The sequence below is a fragment of the Dufourea novaeangliae genome, unplaced genomic scaffold (assembly GCF_001272555.1).
Source record: "Dufourea novaeangliae isolate 0120121106 unplaced genomic scaffold, ASM127255v1 scaffold267, whole genome shotgun sequence".
NCBI lineage: Eukaryota > Metazoa > Arthropoda > Insecta > Hymenoptera > Halictidae > Dufourea > Dufourea novaeangliae.
In genome coordinates this window covers 180020-199650 of record NW_015374140.1, presented here as the reverse complement: position 1 = coordinate 199650, position 19631 = coordinate 180020, and the positions used below count along the sequence as shown (strand labels likewise).

The following is a 19631-nucleotide window of genomic DNA, read 5'->3' as shown; positions in this document are numbered from 1 at the left end:
AACTTACTACTGAGGTATTTCAAACATTTGAATAACACACTGGAAGCGATATAATAATTTAATTTTGTATACACTATATAATTCCAGTGAACATTACATGCAAAGTGTTCGTTGCGAGCGACGAAGGAATAATAACAGAATGAATAAGTTGTTCAAACTCGGAGCACCTTTTGAATCTGTGACAAATTATAACTTCATTCTGTTATCATTTCTATTTTATTTTAAACATTTTTTATATGTATTTAAAGTAGTTGCTCGTAAGCAATTAATTAAAATTCTTTTGTATATTGACTTTAAAGTAGGTGTACTGTAAGTAATGGGATATTACTTTGCAGAATATTCTTATTTGTTGAACATATTTTGTTTGTACGCTTAGTTTATTGTAGAGAATATAATGATAATTTTGTTTTATAATTTAATGCAATGTACAATACATAAAGCAGACTTTTTCGGTTTGAATGATGCTAATGTTCCAATAATATAGGTACATACATAGAAGATAGGACTGCATCTAATTGACCCAAATTAAGAAATTGAAACTAAACTGTGTTAATTCGAATTCCTCAATCATTCGTCAAGTAACGATATTTACGTCTTACACAGCTTTATTTGTAAGAGGAGTAAGCAAAGTATATTGCAGTCTTGTATAAAAAATGAATGTATAGAGGTACGGATGAAAACACTGACTATATTTATAAATGCATCAAGTGTATTCTTCTTCTACTTCGTGTGTAGAGTAAAATTCATACTGAATATATAGGAATTTTAGACGATTGAAAGAAACACTTGTCTTTTCAAAATCTTGGAACACATTGGACGTGCAGTCGTTTCCTTTTTCTAATATCATTTGTAAAATAAAATATTCTGGCAAGTAGTGTTCACACTAAACTTGTATTCCTTTCGATTGTATTGTACTGTTAGATAGTCTTCCTACATTGAATGAAATTATAATCTGTAAAATAACTTTTACCTTTCATTCAAAGTAATGAACTTGGTTCTATAAGTCTGATATTCTAAATCTCGTAACGCGAATATTTATGTTAAATTAAAGTATTATGCAAATGATGTATTCTTTATATACAGTTTAATTGTAAACTGTATTAAATATTTTTTTCTTAACTTCATCATTAAGTTACTATAACATTTTTTTGCCCACAGAATATAAGTAGTTACAGAAAGCTACACTAGGAAATTATTTAACAATTAACGAAAACAATACAGAACTTAATAAAGTGAGATTTTAGTCTGAAAATCATTTCTCTTACTTAAGAGCTACTTGTCTCACCTTTTATACTACACTATTTTAATTCTGATTTATTGCAACCCCCGAAGTTGTGGAGACAATATGTATACATTCCAAGAAATGTTTTCAAATCTCTATTGGCATTACTATAATAATGCAACATTTTTATGTTACAGAATAATATGCAAAAAGGATTTGAGCTCCATGAAACATTAAACATTTTTCAAGTAATTTACAATTAACTTGTCTATGATGAAGAAAATCAGCATGTTACGTCCACAATGTAAGGATCAATTGTTCCGAAGATATAAAAAATGTTCAATTTATATTGTTGTGTATAGTTCAGATTGACGTACGCTTATATACGTGCGGACTTATTTGCACACGCATTTGGTTGCTTTATAACAGAATCAGAGCACGAATGATTCGTAACAAGTGTGCGGTACATTCTTAAATGATCGTTTATTTCAGAGGTCTACACAAAATATATTGTACAGTACACGAAGTACATCATACGTTCGAGCGCAATTCGATGGGAATGCCCTGTGCAACACGCTACATTTTTTAACGCATGTATGCACATAGAAATTTCGATGAAAATCTGCTGCGTTTCCTCAAATGTTTTAACTCTGAACAAACGTTTATCCGGTGAAAAAGAAAGAATTTACTTATATAATTATGATATCGCCTTAGAGTAACTTGAAGCTTCATAAGAGGTCACTCATTTAAGTTATACCAAACGTCATCTTGTGTTAAATCCCTCATTGTTTCAGAAATATAGAAATTCATTTGAAATTTGTATAAATAGTAGCAGAATTTCCCGATTTTCGTAAACGCTCGACAATTAACTCCATCCATCTGAAAAGCTTGTCAATTCCGCATTCAACGTATGTATTGTATTGTAATTAAACTGAAAGAATGTTCAGCGGTTTACGAGTCGATTAGTACGTTATGCTTCGTAGTATAGGCTGATCCGAACGTTGCGTCGAGTTAAAATTATTCTCTGTTAAGGCTTCGAAAACGATGGGGGGATGATTATGCCCTGGAAGAATAGACTTAAGTGTATTCATATCCAGGATCCAAGTGTATGAAAATAATACATAAAGCGGGCGCGTCTTTGTTCCGCGAATTTCGAATGTATCTTTTTCTCGTTATGTGCCCTACTTATACATAACGTGTATGTGTAGGTAATGGTGAAGATATGATAAACCCTTAAGCTTTTAATGAGTCATTAGTACTGACAGGAAAAGAACTTGTATAATTATTTAATCTTTACCCTTGTTACAGAAGTACGTAACTGAATGATTTTGTATATTAATAATTTGTATTGTATACATGTTTTTGTTTGTACAAATAATTTCATTTAAGGGTTTATCAAATCGTTTATACTGAAAGTGTACATCACTGCTTTACGTGTGCTGCGCGATTGAGAATTTGTCGATGTGTGTGTGCGTGCGTGGAAAATGCAACCCCTCTGTAAATAGTACTCAACCCCCCATCTCGCATATAAGTAGGTTTTAAGTAACAATCGAGAACGAAATGACTCTTGCCAAATTTTCAATGGGACGTAGGGACAAACAAATAAGCATTTGGAAAATTGCAAAAATATATTGGTATTATAAATGAATTTGATTCTTGAAAAACCTGTGACCGACTACAATGTTTAAAAACTTTCTTCCATGTGAACTATATTTGTATTTAAATTTAACGTACATCTGTACCAAAAATTCTATTCTTCTAGCTTTAAAAACTATCATAACAAATCACATCATGCGTCACGGTTCTTAGACTTTTTTTGGAAACGTTGTGTGTAGCTGGATATAAAGTTAATATTCATTATTTAATGATTACTCATATGCTCATTGGCATAAAACAATATTAGTGTTTTGTTAACTATGTTACCAATAGTCATCGAAATTGCTATTATAGTCCAATTAGCTAAGCACTTATAATCGTCTCATAAAGTTGATATTATAAAATTCGTTTAAATTTCTTCTGTGTTATAAAATATTGTCACGATTATCGTATAGAGCAGAATTTCATTCTACACCTGACTTAATTTTGTATAATAAGGACTTCTCCTGAGATTTTGTTGAAGACAGTGCTGGCAAACTGGATGAGGAATTCTTTGAACTTTGAGTGGTATTTGTACTTCGTTTATCTTGCTTTGCTTTTTTCATCATGTCCTTTAATCTCCTGTCTGCACTTATAATATGAATATTAGGTGTTACTTTATTTCCTGCACCTACTCAAATAAAAGGAGACATAAATTCAAGATGAATATATGTATTTATGGATAACTTGAACATCAAACTTACTCGAATTAGATTTCTTCTGTTCTTTGGACTTGCTTTCTGTTACTGTTTTTGGTGAACTCCTTTCTTTTGAGATCTATGAATTAGAAGAGGAGTAATTTATAATTATTTATAATTTACAGTTCATTTATTAGTTCTAAACAAACATAAGGAAAGTAATCATAGATACAAGAGGAAATCATAAGCTATAATGTGAGTGAATACACACACCTGAGATTTGGAACAATTTGAGCAATACCATGTCAGCTCTGGAACATCTATTTGTGAGTCTAAAATGTGTGGAATGTGACATTCTTGGTGATACAAAGAATGACATTCCAAACATTCTACAAGTCTGTTCCGTGCTCCAACATCCATTCCTTTGCAAATGACACAGGTCAAGTCATCCTCTAATATTTCTAACGCTAATGTGTCATCAGTCTGTATAATAGGTGGAGTGTCACGTGTTGGCAGATTCACTGGGGAACTATTTTTACTGGATTTGCTCGAATGTTTGGAAGAAGATCCAGAGCTTCTGCTTTTTTTACTACTGCTGCTGCTGCTATGATCACTTAGCACTGGTTCTTCCATCATGTACTGAAAATCCAAAAAATCTAGGAACACTAGTTCAAAAAATACAGAATAATGATTGTGTTATATCAAGGATCAATTACTGGGTATCTTTTTCTGTAAATTATATCTTCTACGCTTCACAAGTGTCCTGATATCGGAACTAAATCCGTAAATATATCTTGGTAAATATTGATCAATTTAGTTCAAATAATACTTCCGACAGTGTAAGGAATACACCTTGTTCAATTACACTAGTATAAATTACCTTTTTGTGCAACACATTGGACAACATTTTTGATGGTCCATATTTCTGTTTAATTGCCTCATCCAAGAGTACTCGTAGTTGTTCTGCTGAATCTTTATTAGTGGAATGTAAAAGATGTAAACCTTGGGTAAATTGAGGATCCAGCTCAAACTGTGACATGGTTCAATAATTTTGTTTTAACCTGTGAGGTATGAAAATATTGATATAAATTCTTTGTTGCATTATATACATTTCTTATGAATCTTACAAAATACTGTAGGTTATATTTATCTCGTATAAATTACGTGACTGCAATTAATGTTAAAAAAACACACACACACTCCCTGATATTATATGTATTTACCTGTTATCTTTTGTATTGCATTTAATAGGTGCGATGAATTTATATAATACAGTTAGAAAATCTGTCGATTCGTATTCACAGATATCAATTAAGAAAAATTAATATACAAAAAATTTTTCTTTAATTCAAACCAAGCTAAATGGGAATGATACAATTCTAACAAGTTTACGATAATCTCGGTCTTCTTCTCCTCATGTTCTTTCAATCAAGGGTAACGATGTATTTACCCATCTGCAGTTATAACTTGAATACTTACAGTAAGAAATTACAAATAATTATTAAATTTTTAACCCGAATTTGCATTTTTTTTAAATTGATTTTAAAAATACCGCCTTGAAACTATAACCATATACGGAACGGTGTCGTTCCGCCGCATACAGTAAAAAGTAACGAGAGTTAAAAGAACAGTGGCACTGGCGCCGATAGTCTCTTGTCCCTGTCTCTTCGCGTATTCGAAATTTAATTTTCACATAGTTTTAATTCTGTGGGTAAAATAAATGCGGTGTCCTGGTATCTAGGGAGATATCGGCGTGGAAATATAAGTCCGTGTTGGTGGCGCGGAACGGACAAAGGTATGCGCGTTCGGTATGTGGATACTCACGATAAAGGTGCGAAAGAATGGTGAAAATACAAGCAAAGAAAGACTAAAATAGTAACCCTGCGGGCAATCGAGTGTAAGGGAACGAGTCAAGTACGGCTGGATGCGCTGTTAGTTCGGTCCTTCTCTATCGAGCGCGGGTAAGAATAAGTCGCTCCTTGTCGTCTCGAGGCGCATTAAAACGATGTCTAACTTTCGACGGGTGGTTGGCAGCCGTGCGTAAAAGAAATAAATAATCAAAGCGACCATGAAGTGACAAATAAAGTTGGAGAACAATGCTCGCGAATGGCAAGGAAATTTGAGTGCAGCGTGCATTGGCCCCCGTTCTATGTTTTGGACACATCTTACGCGGTTACATCGTAGTGTTCCCAACGACATTAAAGCCGGAGGCGCGCTATGTACTTGCTGCGGAGACGAGGCTGACATTTAGAATATTTTCATCGTTACCACCTCCGTGGGTATTGGTTTTGGCTATCGTGTTCCTGTATCAGTCGGCCGCTGACAACCGAGATTCCTCCATACGTAGGAATCCGATTCCGCGGTTGGCCCGGATTAAATGACTGAAAACGTACGGGAGCGACGGTCACCAGAACGTTTCGTGAGAATCAACAGATCCACAGATATGACTTCCACGCGAAGGCTATCGTGCACCGTTCTGTGAGGACACACTTGCACCACGATACCGGTCAACGATATTCCTGTTGTTAACCTCAATCAACGTTTCGTGTGCGTCGTTATTCCGCGCGGTGCGGACTGTAGTGGCCATGCGTCTGATTTTTATACAGCTGACCAACGTCTGACAGGATAATTGACAAGCAGCCTCCAAACATGAAAACAGAAAAGAAACCCAGTGAACCGAGTTGTGTGCCTACTACTGTTGTGAAAGAGGAGCCTGATACAGATCCGGTCAAAATCAAGGAAGAAGGTGGTGGAGCCAACAATGATGATACAACTGGAGAGGACACAACAGAATGTCCACGAGACCCTTGCCTGGATTCTACTAACGGGGACAGTACGTTACCAGGAGAAAATCAAAATAACACGAATCAACCGATCTTAAATTCAGTGAAACAGGAAGGAGATCATAATAATCCCACAGATGATTTACCCGGTACTGATAGATTTACTTTAAGTTCTGAATTCAATTATAATCTTTAAGTTTTTCAGTTAATCAGCCAGGTTGCCATTCTTTTCATGTAATTATGTTTTATTTGTTTCTTTCTAGATTGTAGTGGTAATGTGATCTCTGGAGATGGAATTCAGCCATTAGTTAGTAATGTTCTTGGAAAACAAATGGGAACTAGTACAGGAAGCGGTGAAGCTCAATACATGCAACAACAAAGTCAAATTTTTGTATTTTCTACAACATTAGCAAACAAGGGTGCAGATGCAGTGTTGCAAGGGCAATATCCATCAATTATTGCTTATCATTGTGCACAGCCAGGCACTAAAAAGTATTTAGAGGTATGCATATATAGAGGGTTAAGGACTTGTTCTTATTATCTTGATATTTGTCAATATAAAAATTTAATTCTATTATTCTAGAAACACCCAAATAAAGTAAATCAGTTTCGACAGAATCCTGCACAATGGTTAAACAATCTGGCTATGATGAAACAGAAAGGTCATCAAGGAGGTACGAATAATACTTTTCCAACAGAACAACCTCCAGACCTACCAGCTATAGATCCTAATGCTCCTCCATTCTGGAATGAACAACCTAATTTAAGAAACTTGAATGGTGGGAACACTCTCGGTAATTCTGAACCATCACTGGATGATGCTAATATAGATGTGCCTTGCCTTGTACCAAATTCACCTGGTAATTCAGGTAATTATACACTTGATATATCAATTGGTCATATATCTAAAAATGAAATACAATTGATATTTTATGTTTATGAAATATGCATAATTTTATTGTAGCAAATCCACAGCCACCTAATAGTACAACAATGGGCCACAGTCCCAATTTATTAGGAGGTAGTACCAGTCCAGGTCCAGGGAGTCTGCAACCATCTTTGCAAGGTGTTAAAGTTCCGGATGAAAATTTAACCCCACAACAAAGGCAGCATAGAGAAGTTCAATTAGCGACCATAAGGAAAATGCAAATGATGTTATTTCCTGAGCATAAAGAAGAACCTACGAACTCGTTAGATGCAACACAAGGAACAACACAAGCAGTATCATCGTGTCCTCCAACAAATGTTCCTTCAGTTGTATCAACACAGTGTCCGCCGAGCATGGACTGGCATAAATTACAGCACCAGTTTCTTGATGGAAAAACCAAGGTAAACTGATTTGGAATATGATACCCGATTCGAATATCTGACTTTGGTATATATTACAGGCCAGTGTAGGAAGTCCTGGTACCGGTGTTTCATTACGAGGTGCTGGAATGGTTGGAGTTCCTAGAAGTCAAGGACCACCACCGCCATATCATCAAACAACTCGATCAGCAAGTGTGCCAATCGCAATACAAAGTCCAAATCCTTCGTCACCTAATAATCCCACTAGTAATTTGTCGTTACCGTCGCCTCGTGCAAGTTCAGCACTAAATTCACCAGCAGACTGCAACAGACAGTTCCAACTCAGCAATCAGAGAACGAATCACCTGCCAGGACAAAGTCCGACCAGTCAGGATTCCCCTAATCCGACAGTTGGTAACGCAACCGCAGTTTCAACGACAAGACTAAACCACAGTAATCCAGGCACACCGGTTTCTCACTCGCACATTTCGACGCTTAGTCCAAGTGGAACGACTGCTCAAAAGGATTCATCTTTGGACTTCCCTACCAGTCAACCACCTAATGGTAAGTCTAGAAGTAAAAACAATAACGTCTTCGTCGGTGTAATAAGTTTACTGTCTTTAAAATACAGCGAATCGGTGTAATAAGTTTACTGTCTTTAAAATACATTCAATAACATATCTCACATTAAATCGCACTCGAAGGATTTTGATACAAGAACTAAGTAACACTGTGATATTATATAGAATATTTTAAAAGTTCACTGCTGTTGTATTATGCGGTGGATTGACCATGTTATATGTTACAACATAGTGGATGGTATGTTTTGCCGCACGCTGCAATCCTTAGCCCAGCAAAAGCAACAACACACTGGAGCAGTGAATGCAGCGGGTGTTAAGGAAGCGAACTTGATGCCTGTTCCGAGTCCACAACAAATTCAGTATCTTAACACGTTTGAAGGGCAGGAGTTGACTATACAGAAGCAGCCGAATACTAGCTTGAAGGATGGCAATTTGTCCACGTAAGTCAATCGTGTACTTGTTTTTAGTGATGATTCGGAATAATTGTTTATTGGTGGTTCTTTAACAGAATTTTCGTCTTTCAGAAACACCGCCAGCAATACAGATATACCGAACAGAATTTTGTCGGGAAATATGGATAACAGCAATCAGTATGCTGCTAGATCTGAAGGTGCAAGTCCAGTTCAGATGGATAGTATGAACCGTGGTTTTACAGGTTCATTGCACAGCCCACACACTCCTCATACTCCACACACACCGGGTAACGGTGCTCCTCATACTCCAGTAGATCCTGGGAAACCCGGCAACAAGTCAAGCGCAAGTGCACAAAGTAGTCCGGTACCACACAATACAAACATACCAGACAGTATGGGTCCTCCAAGAACAGTACCAGCATCACCTACTACAAAACCCGACACATCTCCGCCATCAACAAAGGATAATCCACAACAGCAGCCCCAGAATCAGCAGCAGCAACAGCAGCAGCAACAGCAACACCAACAGCAGCAGCCACAACCACAACAACAACCACAATCACAACAACAACAACAGCAGCAACAGCAAACGCAGCAGCAACAACCGCCACAGCAACAACAGTCTACAGTAGTGAATTCCAATAATTCTGGAAACACAACAGTAGTGCCTCCGTTAGGTGGAGGCACTGCCGCCTCGTTTCCTTGCGGAAGACCTTCTATAAACGTGAGTCAACCTTCAGACAATGTGCCTCTAAATCCCAACAATATCGGAGGGCGACTCGGCAGTTTGACCGCCATGAGTACAAATCACTTTGACCCTATAACTTCCTTGGCTCAAATGAGTCAGCAACTCACCAACACAGCAACTAGTAATTCACTGGGTAACGATGGTTCTATTCATTCCGGTAACACCGGAATGATGCAGTTCGGTAACCCACACGGTATGCACATGATGCAAATGGGCAGCGAGATGAATGGAAATTGCCACATGGGTGGTCCCGCTAGCGAACCAGGCGAAGTAGGAGGAATGTGCATGGGTTTACCTGGACCACCGACTAGCTACAGTCCAACCACTTCGCATACAGGAAGTCCTGGGGTACCTAGTAAAATGGGGCACCCCATAATGGGTCACGGCATGATGAGTAGCCATTCGGGTAATGCAGGCGGTGCGTATCCGGGTGGCGATCCCCATGCACCACCACCGAGACTAATGACAGGACACGTTGCTGGTCCTAGTCCTTACAACGGAGCAAATGTTCAAGTGAAACCTAGTGCTCCGAACACAATACAATATCTACCAGCGAGACCCAACGTTGGTCATACACCCAGAGGACCGCCGAGTTTGGACTTCCTTCAACGATTCACAAATCCTTTAACTAATTTAGAATCAAAGATGGGCACACCCTCTGTAAATCTTCAGTACTTCCCAAATGGATGTGTACCAAATAGTATGGGCCCGCACGGTGGCATGCCGTCAACCATGAGTGGTGGTATTCCTGGTATGGGAGGCTCACCAAGGATGGACGGACAATCCATGAATACGTCAGTTGGTGTGCATCCTTCGATGAGACCTGTCGGCAACATGAGACCTCAGCCAAACTTAATGAGAATGCAGCACATGGTTGGGGGTGGAGTCTTTCCAGGAAGTTCAATGGATCCAGATAAAGTCTTCCCACCCGAGATGGTGTCGCAAGTTCCCAATCAACCCAACCCCGGTATGTACGTGTCCGGCAGCAAAGGCAGCCCGATGGGTCTAGGACCTCCTCCTGACGCGACTCAACCACTACCACCAAGCATGGGTGGTGCTACTAGTAATTTTAAAAACAGCCCTTTCGTTGGTAGTGGACCTAGCATGTCGGACCCAAATTATGCTCAACAATTCCATAACTTCCAACAACAGTTATACGCCACCGGTACTAGGGGTAGTGGGCCACCGCATCCTAATTTACATCCACCGCCGAATTCACATTCGCATCAGCAGTTCTTTATGCCCAAATAAAACGTGTGTATGACGGAGAGAGAGAGAGAGAGAGAGAGAGAGAGAGAGAGAGAGAGAGAACGAGAGAGAGTGTGAGCGAGCGAGTGGTAGAATGCGGTGGGGGGGGGGTGCGTGAGAGAGCGAGAGAGAAAGAGTAAGTTGCCGAGAGAGTGGCGCGTGGGAGGGGGAGCGCATGTGCGTTTACGAGTGTGTGGGTATGAAAGGAAAGATATATCGTAACTGCGATGATTACGATTGTGGTGGCCTTTGTTGGTGTCCTTTCGACAATTGCGTTTAACTGAGGACAGGACCTGATCCGATGTCGAGTATGAAAATATTTCTGGAGAGTGTACACTTTTATTATTAAATTAAGCGATCTTGTAAAGGACAGACATGTCGACTTTGTTAAGGTTCTAATGTTGATGTATTAATTATCAAGAGTAATTATGCGTAACCATTTCATCGTAGTGGTTACATCGACTGGCGTGCGACGAGAAGACGCTTTTCTCGTTCAATTCTTTGTTTACGGTGTTGTTTCTCTGTACACGTTGTAACCATTAAGCGTTTCTCGAAACTGAAGACGATCAAATCATTTCATCGAACACCTCGTGTTTCCGAACATCCGTTCTGAATCGCCTTTTAAGGGGAGTTTTGTTTTTCTTTCGTATCAGAATTTTCTCTCTGTAAATTTGGAACTTTCACGAGAAAAGAGAAAAATAGTCGCGTAACGCACGTTGTTTATGCGATCGTGTAAATACTAATGTAAAATCCGGTTTCTTCGTAGTGATCGTTGTTTCGTCGATCGGAATATACGGTAGTAACTAAAGAGAAATCCGAAAACGTTTCTAGACTCCATGGATTATTAAAACGAAGAAAAACGAAGAAAAAAGGAGAAAAACAAAATCGAACATATACATTGTATCTCCTCTTTCTTTATCGTTCAAATAATTACTCGTGATAAAGTAATTGTGCGAGAATCAAGAGAAAAAAGTATTTCGAAGGAGCGAGAATGAATACGCTGGTAAATACGCCATTCATCATCCTTCCTTTTTATCACTGAATACTTAAAGAAAAAAAAACAAAAAGAAACGCAGTCAAGCAAGCTCAAATTCATAATTGTACATATATACGATATACATATTATATATATATTATATATATATTATATATACCTGTTGCAACATACTCCTTGCAGTATCACCCGTCCCTTCTCACCTCCTCTCCCCTCGTCGATTCCCACGTGACCAATAAAACTGTGCATAATCATGACCCCATGTAGTTTATGATAAATAAGGTAAAAACAAGAGTAACTGACTAAGAACAATTATGTTGTTGATGAATGATTTTTATTATAAATGAAAAATAAAGATATTTACAAGAAGTCAGTACATCAAAATTGATCGATAAATGGGTTCTCGTGGTGCGGTATTTGAGTGCGGGCGTTGGAGGATTCTTTTTCGTCTCGATATATTTACCGTTTTCAAGCCTGTTGTGGATAAGCGCAGGCCTTGACATGGTGAAAAGAAAATCTCATGTCATTATATCTTTCAATTAAGCAGGCTGCTTCCAGCTTACTCGGATCTGTGATAGTCAAAGCAAGAACGTGTATCCTTTTTCTCTTCATTCCGAAGACATCAAATACATATCTGTATTCATTAGGGAATGATTCTTTTTAATACTACATTACATTTTATTTAACTGTTAGTGTTTTACGCGTGGAAAAAGAAAACGAGAGAGACTGAGAGAGAGAGAGAGAGAGAGAGAGAGAAAGAGAAAGAGACAGAGTGAAAGTGAGAGAAGCGAGAGAAATAAACTATGAAAGAAATGAAAAGGAAGTAATTTTTGTCGAAGCAGCTTGAGGCAATCTTAAAGCGAATCGTGATTACCAGGGCGTCGTGCGTTTGTGATATCATAATTAGAAGTCTTAACGATGCGGCGATGATAGAGAGCTATTTACGGATACTTGATACGTTTGAATTAGTTAGAAATAAGATTTCTTCTACGAATTCGTAATGCAGAATTGTACAACGAGTCGCATAACATCGTCCATAGAGTTATAATTAGAATTACATTTTTCGTATCGTTTTTTTTTCTCTGACTTTTAGTTTCTTCACTAGCGAAACGTTCTACCTGCGCCAAGTACTTTTTACGACTCTCCATATTACTAGATGCAATATTTTTAAAACAATATTGCGCAAATAGCTAACCTACATTTTCACTCTCCATCCATTGAGTCAACGAAGCTATGAGGTTCAATCACAAAAATGTAAAGCTTATTGTTAATCGATTCCCTTTGCAATAAGTCATAATATTGTCCATCATCACTTTATCCAAAGGTGCTTACTAAATCACTAAATTTCTCACGTCGCATGAATCTCTTTAAGTTTCACCAAGAAATTCTCGCTCATGTGGGGTTTCCTCTCACCTGTAAAAAGATCATTCACTTAACAAGCGATTCTAGTTTTAACCCCCTCAGGTTTTGTTAAGTCTATATATCTTCCTCTTTGACCATGCCATTTTAGAATCTAACATCTACTGGTCTACAATAGAATATAGTAAAGATTACACTTTCTAAAGATACAAAGCAATCGTGTAATTGCAATTCATTGTCACAATCAATTTTATACCCGAAACCCAAGTCAAACCTTTCCTTCTGCGCAGCATCTCATTGACTGGATGTACCCGAATCGCGCCAATCGTCTTTATCTCTGTAAAAACGTTACAAATACTGTATAAAATTCATTTGTTAACACCTTCCTGGCAATAGAGTACATTATACATTTTTGACTTGTTTAATTAATAATAAAGAAATTATCATCAACGATGTCAGTAAACTTCTACGAAATTCTACTTAGATAGTCTACGGTTACTTTCTTTTTAATTTCTTATCGTGATTACCTTGATCGCTCCTCTGAGGACGGTGTGCTTCCGTTTGTACTAAAAATTAATATTGTGTAATATAGTAATTGTATAAGAATATTACTAGTTGTGGAAATTTACTTTTTCTTTACTGCAAAGTCATCCCACTCGCTCAGATCGTACTTGGACAAATCTCCATCTTCGTCATCGTCGTCCTCCTCTTCGCCTTCTTCCTAAAATTGTAAATATATTCTATCAACAACTTTTCGTTTTTTTTTCGAATTAGTTCAACAATTCGGAAAAACATTACGTTTTCTTCATTATGATCTTCACCCTCAACAACATTTCTCTGATCTTCATTTTTCGGTCTATTTCGTACAGGGCTGCTATACCTAGAATCTTTCGAATCGTCATCTGAGCGATTTTCAATTTTCCGTTTCTTCTTACGACGCCCGAATTCGTCATAATCATCATCGTCGTCTCGTCTTTCTTTATACTCAACAATTCCTCTATCATTGTAACCTCCTCCATATCCTGTACGCTCCTCAATTTCACCAAACTTCGGTGCGTTACACATATTGCATTGTTGTCTGCGAGCCCAATTTACATTGCCACATTTACTACATTGCCAATCATCAGCGCTGAAATATTAACGAAAATTTTAACATCAAGTTATTTACCTTTATCTGCTGATTTCTGTTATTTATTATTTGTGAATATTTCTTGAAAATACATAACATACAAGGTAATGTTTAAGCTGAGAAGATTTTAATACAGGATAAAGATATTATCTCAATGGACTGACTACATAATGTATAAATGTGTGATATTCACCTGAATAAGCCTCTGCTTTTTTCTGCAGCTGCTTTTCCAATTTCTTGACCCAATTTCTTTTTTTTAGGACACTCTCCTCTATCTATATCAGAATAAGTATTTGTTAATAATAATGCATAATGTATGAATCTTGATTCTAGCAAAACAGCAATTAACTCCAGATATTATTAACCAATTATTGATACAATATTACTTTAAGCAATATTATTAAAGAAATTGTTTCATACATTACCATATCAAATATCATATACCTTTTCCACAACGATTACAAGAGTTTCTTCTTGCAAAATTTACATTTGCACACCTGTAACATTAAATTGCTAACTACTTGAAAACAATGATGTGTAAAATAAGACTTTAAAAATATTACAAAGATAATATAAACGGTACAATGTGATGACTATTACTGATTATTCTATCGATCTAATAATTTATTAGATGCTAAGCTATTTTTTTTATATCAAAAATGACACTATCTGGTAATTAAACAACAGTTTTATGATTCACTGCTGGATGGGTTTTGGAAAATGAGTAATGTGGTTTTTAAAAATTAACGAAGAACGTTAAATGTCATTAAGAAATTACGTACTGAGAATCGGGGCAAATCCAGTCCCCGTCATTAATATTACGTTGATTATCGTCATCTACTTTACTACTATCCATTTTGTCCCCGGCCTAATTGCCTGTAAGTAAACCCAGTGGCTACTTGTCACAGTCACACTTGCATCTGATTCTCAGGTAAGATTTCTTCTAAGTGAATCTAACCTTTGCACTGATATGACTGATTTTATAGTTCAAGCCACGTAAAGTGAAATATTTCCAGGAAATTAAACGTACAGCTTAGTAAAACACGTTCTACGCGTTTCAAAGCTATTGCATTATGACGGGGGTACAAATTAATACACTGAAACTCTCTGGAGTACAGCACACTGTAAATTGCTGTAAATGCAACGTTAACCGCACAATCACAAGGTTTACGAATGTTTAAAAAAAAAAAAGCCATAACGTGGCGGTTCTAAAGCACTACTCAAACGACGCCATACGAAAAATCTGTCACTAGATGGCTACGGACAACCATTCCTTCAAGCAATTATTATAAATTATTAGGAGTATATAATTTATTTCCCTTTAGTCAATCTTATGCGTTCATACGTTGCATACGTTAAATTCTCGAATATTAAATTTCAGAATTAATGACATGTGGCGTCATCTATTTTAGAAGTGCCCTCACCCCCTCCGCGCGCTCGCCAAACATACAAAATATCAGGATTAGTTCAGTCTGTCACCCAAAGATGCCACAACCAGTTGGCTTCTTGGAGAGGAAATTAACCAAACCACAGATGGCGTTCAGGAAAGCATTGCACGTTTAAAAACGTCGAGACAAGGACGTTAAAAATACTACATATGTGATTTATTGTACATTGATGCTTTCCATCTAAAGCAAATTGTAATAACACATTTATGCGGATAGATCGAGGTATGTACGCAGTTGAATTCCTCAATGAATCGTAGAGTAAATTGAAATGCGAGTTTTCGAAAATATTGGTCAGCCAGAGGGACAAAATTAGTTTACAACCCAGGGATTTCTGCGAAATCATGCTCGTGCCTCTGTTTTTCTCTATTATGGGGGTTACTGTTATCTAAGCTATTTTCGTATGTATACAGTAAAAATGTAACACGAAAGTATAATACGGCGGAGAATATTATACTTTGTTACAATAGCAATTGGAGGGGGGAGAGGATTTACCTTCATCTACTGATCCACTAATCACGATCCTCGTAAGATAGCCGAATCAACCAATCGTGACGAGTTAGAGACAGCCTAAGAGTCATTCGTCTCGGGAAAGCTGGAGTGACAAGATGTAGAAGCAGTTTGCTCGTGCCAAAGTAGGTAACATTTAATTTAAGAACTAAGTTAAAGTAGTTAATTACTTAACTAATTCCCTTTTGTTACTTTCCTTTGAGTTTTTATCCAGTTTAAATCAAATAATCTTAAATTAATTCGATATCGTGAGAAAGGGTAAATCGGTCTTCGCGGCTTCTATTAACCACCTTGTACCAATTAGTATTTATGCAGTTCTTCTTGAAATTGCAACATGTGGGCACACTCCTCGACTCAATTATCGTTTATTTGTGAATCGACCATTGTTAATGTAATGTAATTACTTGTAATTAACGTTTATTTTATGTTTCAGAATTACGGTTGGAAAGAACGCGCGCTACTGGTGCCACAACCAGACGCAATTTGGCGGGAAATCGATGAATTCTGGTAATATATTATAACAAACATCTGACATTTCACGATATATTTTTCATTTTATCGTGTTTTTATTGTTTTTGATTGAAACTGTGATCGCGATTTTGTGATTTGCTGTGCAAAGATTAAACGAGAATTTTTTCAAGAAATATTTTCATTTCAAATGCGTAGTTGAAGCATTCAATATGGCTTCCTTTACCGTTAGGAAATTTAAACGTCAATATCTGCAGACATTCAAATTGGAAATACTCGTAACTTACTGATGTAGCCCGGTCACGAAACTTCTTTTTATATTAATAATTTTACATGTTTATCTTTATGAAGACATTGTATTTGTATTTATATACAGTTTAGAATCTGCCAAGTATGAGTAAATTGCGAAATTTGGTAAGTGCAATGAATTTCTGAATATTTACAAAAAACGGGACGCGGTTTAGACGGAAAAGCATGCTTACAACTCTAAAAACGAATGTCATTAGTATAATATATTAGTAATAAATATTCATACATCATTAATGAATACTATTTATTCATAAACTGAGGAATTATTTTACATGACTTTAAAATTGTATATTTTTAATCACTCGTGTGTAGTTAATGCCATATTTGTATGTTTAAGCTCATATTTATCGTTGAATTTGTTTCTTTTTTTCAGCTTTTTGATACCTTGCGTCATTGAACAATGGGGAAAATATATTTTTATGAGGCTCTATCACCAAAGAGTGTGAGTATCTTTATATGTATATTATAACGTACATTTTTCAATTAAACAGCTTGAATTTTGGGAAGAGATAATAACGAATTTCGTTTGTTTTTGTTTAGATTCTTCCTATATTTCATCACTCAAGATGTCATATTTCTCAGAAGTATTGGATTTCTTACTCCTACTTTTCTTTCAGAGAATTTGGTGATCGCGCGCAATGCGGTCGAGTAGAGTCAGTGTTCGCATTGTAGAAGTTTTTTTGTTTAACTGGAGCGAATTGGCTCCGAGTAGAATCTCACCGGAGATGCTGGGTTCTTGGGAAAGTAGAGTCAGTGTCTATTGATTATTATCAATTACTTTTAAAGCGTCCATACACTGTTTGCTTTTTGAGTCGCGAAAATAGTATTTCTTGTTCGCTGGCTGGAATCTATGGTCGCAATTAATACTTTTTTCTTTTTGTTCTTTATACTTCCAATTAAAAATGATTGTTCGTGATAGTAGACTCAGTGCATCACCGAAGAAAATGTCTCTGGGTGAAGCTCTACCAACAGAGATTGTAAGTATCTTTATATTTTATTACGTACACTATTCAATTGAAGCAGTTAGAATTTTGAGAAGAGATAATAACAAATTTTGTTCCCATTTTTCAGATTAATTACGTATTTCATAAACACTCACGAAGATGTAAGTCCTCGGGCAAAGCTTACATTCATCAGCTAGATATTTCATCACTGAACACTGAAACAGAAGATGTTCTCGGGCAAAGCTTCACCATCAAGGAAAGTAAGTATCTTTATATTTTATGACATACAGAGGTAAAACTTTGAGAAGAGATTGTAACGTATTTCTCTTCTTTTTTTTTCAGATCTTTGGAATCTTAAAAGGAGCCCTTCTATCATCGGGTGAGTCGCATGCTTTTTGGTTCCTCTGGTCCCCAATCATGCCGTAGGTCGATTGGGCCGAATCGGCACGGGCGACTGGTTGTATGTACTAATATGTATACATGTTGAAGCGAGTACAGTGAATGTCGGTATGCAATTATACCTGCAAGTAGTAACACTCATCTGTTATATTTTCTAGCTAGGGTAGGGTCTTCTTGTTCACCGCGTTTGCCACTACAAGTAATACAATTGATAAATATTTTGTAATTTGATGCACTGCTCGTGACACGGCTTCTTTAAGTATTCTATTTAACATGAGCTGTTGATCTCAGACGTTTTGATACGGGGAGATCCTATTAATAGGATCCATATAGAATGAGCTGCAATGTAACATTCTGTATAAGTAAACACAATTATTACATACCATGTACAAGAAGGCATCCCGCGACGGGTAGATTTCTGAGTCGAAGCAACATGTCGGTTACACTTATGTTATGTGTCTTACATTGGTTTTGACGAAGGGATCACCCGAGTATTGTTCAATGTATAGAGTCAAATATCTTATTACAGAATCATGATTAGAGTTTTTTGTCTTAAAATGAATTTCCATTCAATTCTTTTTCTTAATAATTAAATTGTTTATATTAATGAATATTCAGTCTTTACTTGGTAATTTTCATTAATACAGAGTTGAGCCATTTTTGTTGTCAATTAATTAAGAAAGAATTAAAGAATATTAGCCCGTTAGAAGAGCAGTAACTAATAAAGTTTTTAGTCAGGATTTTCAGGATAATTATTCCGTGTTCGGTGCTCAAATCCTTTCACGTGCTCAGGTGCTACTTGATTGGGTGAGAGCAACGGTGCACGATGGCTTGATTTCACATAATAATAACATGCCTATGCGACTGGCAATGCGTTAGCTCACCGTGCACGACGTATTTTCCACTTATGCGTGTGTGGTTGTGGTTAGGCAGTGGAATTGCGTCGGTTAAATTTGTATGAATTAATATTTCATATGTAATTGTTCCTTGGGACAATTATTCAGAATTTCCGGTATCGGTCGTACATATTCCTTTGTTTTACACAATGTTTGTAATGAAATTTCCATGGACTATGTACTGTTTTAAAATCTCTCGTTATCAGACGAGAAAATGAAAATAGATAATCGATATAAAGTATACCAAGTATACGTACACTATGTTGCTTAGGCAATTTTTCTATTTTCGCAATGGATGCTAGCCTTTGCCGGTCGATTTCAGGAAAATGGTACGTACTTATAGACCTTAGGAGTGTGTAAGATTAGGCTAATTTTTAACCGTGGAGCGTTGTGTGTTGGTGAGAATGTGTCTTTTGCTATATTTTTTTCTAAATATAAGGCTAGGTAGGCAGGTAGTATACTTTCTGGTGTGTGAGGGCATGATTAGACTAAGTAGGCAGGGGCCGGGGCAGGCTATCAAAGTCTCTGATCGGGTGGTAGGCAGTTCGGTTCCGTGTGATAGTCTGCTACCGGGGTAATTTGTAGTGTCGATTCGAAGCTGGTCCACGCAGAGCATATCGTTT

At 36.9% G+C, this 19631-nt stretch overlaps 3 protein-coding genes across 5 annotated transcripts; 1 reads left to right on the top strand and 2 right to left on the bottom strand.

The window, feature by feature from the left end:
* Nucleotides 1-3025: 3025 nt before the first annotated feature.
* On the bottom strand, nucleotides 3026-5371 carry LOC107191467 (integrator complex subunit 12-like). Of its 3 annotated transcripts, none has more exons than XM_015580528.1 (5): nucleotides 5320-5371; nucleotides 4376-4467; nucleotides 3769-4134; nucleotides 3562-3634; nucleotides 3026-3488 (listed from the first exon to the last, which is right to left on the bottom strand). In XM_015580528.1, the coding sequence occupies exons 2-5, from the start codon at nucleotides 4400-4402 to the stop codon at nucleotides 3283-3285; spliced, it is 672 nt and encodes a 223-aa protein (XP_015436014.1). In that variant the 5' UTR covers nucleotides 4403-4467; nucleotides 5320-5371; the 3' UTR covers nucleotides 3026-3282. The 3 variants fall into 3 exon arrangements, with proteins under 3 accessions (XP_015436014.1, XP_015436013.1, XP_015436011.1); XM_015580527.1 differs by lacking the exon at nucleotides 5320-5371 and adding an exon at nucleotides 4719-4812 and having other exon boundaries at nucleotides 4376-4556; XM_015580525.1 differs by lacking the exon at nucleotides 5320-5371 and having other exon boundaries at nucleotides 4376-4681.
* Nucleotides 4999-10920, top strand: LOC107191466 (protein BCL9 homolog). Its single transcript, XM_015580524.1, has 7 exons — nucleotides 4999-6427; nucleotides 6542-6780; nucleotides 6862-7147; nucleotides 7243-7607; nucleotides 7667-8129; nucleotides 8379-8586; nucleotides 8671-10920. Exons 1-7 carry the CDS (start codon nucleotides 6145-6147, stop codon nucleotides 10556-10558), a joined length of 3732 nt encoding a protein of 1243 aa, XP_015436010.1. The 5' UTR covers nucleotides 4999-6144; the 3' UTR covers nucleotides 10559-10920.
* A 2025-nt stretch (nucleotides 10921-12945) lies between these two features.
* LOC107191448 (zinc finger Ran-binding domain-containing protein 2-like) lies at nucleotides 12946-15200 on the bottom strand. The gene is made up of 8 exons (XM_015580504.1): nucleotides 14820-15200; nucleotides 14482-14534; nucleotides 14231-14312; nucleotides 13707-14037; nucleotides 13538-13629; nucleotides 13436-13474; nucleotides 13183-13245; nucleotides 12946-12962 (listed from the first exon to the last, which is right to left on the bottom strand). The coding sequence occupies exons 1-7, from the start codon at nucleotides 14891-14893 to the stop codon at nucleotides 13203-13205; spliced, it is 714 nt and encodes a 237-aa protein (XP_015435990.1). The 5' UTR covers nucleotides 14894-15200; the 3' UTR covers nucleotides 12946-12962; nucleotides 13183-13202.
* Between the last annotated feature and the right edge of the window lie 4431 nt (nucleotides 15201-19631).

Coding starts and splice junctions, on each gene's coding strand:
- LOC107191466 (XM_015580524.1), top strand. CDS start 6,145: ATGAAAACAGAAAAGAAACCCAGTGAACCGAGTTGTGTGCCTACTACT. Junction 6,428..6,541: donor TCCCACAGATGATTTACCCG/GTACTGATAGAT, acceptor GTTTCTTTCTAG/ATTGTAGTGGTAATGTGATC. Junction 6,781..6,861: donor GCACTAAAAAGTATTTAGAG/GTATGCATATAT, acceptor CTATTATTCTAG/AAACACCCAAATAAAGTAAA.
- LOC107191467 (XM_015580527.1), bottom strand. CDS start 4,534: ATGTCACAGTTTGAGCTGGATCCTCAATTTACCCAAGGTTTACATCTT. Junction 4,135..4,375: donor CCAATGTGTTGCACAAAAAG/GTAATTTATACT, acceptor TTGGATTTTCAG/TACATGATGGAAGAACCAGT. Junction 3,635..3,768: donor CAAATTGTTCCAAATCTCAG/GTGTGTGTATTC, acceptor TCTAATTCATAG/ATCTCAAAAGAAAGGAGTTC.
- LOC107191448 (XM_015580504.1), bottom strand. CDS start 14,893: ATGGATAGTAGTAAAGTAGATGACGATAATCAACGTAATATTAATGAC. Junction 14,535..14,819: donor TGGATTTGCCCCGATTCTCA/GTACGTAATTTC, acceptor TTAATGTTACAG/GTGTGCAAATGTAAATTTTG. Junction 14,038..14,230: donor AAAAGCAGAGGCTTATTCAG/GTGAATATCACA, acceptor TTAATATTTCAG/CGCTGATGATTGGCAATGTA.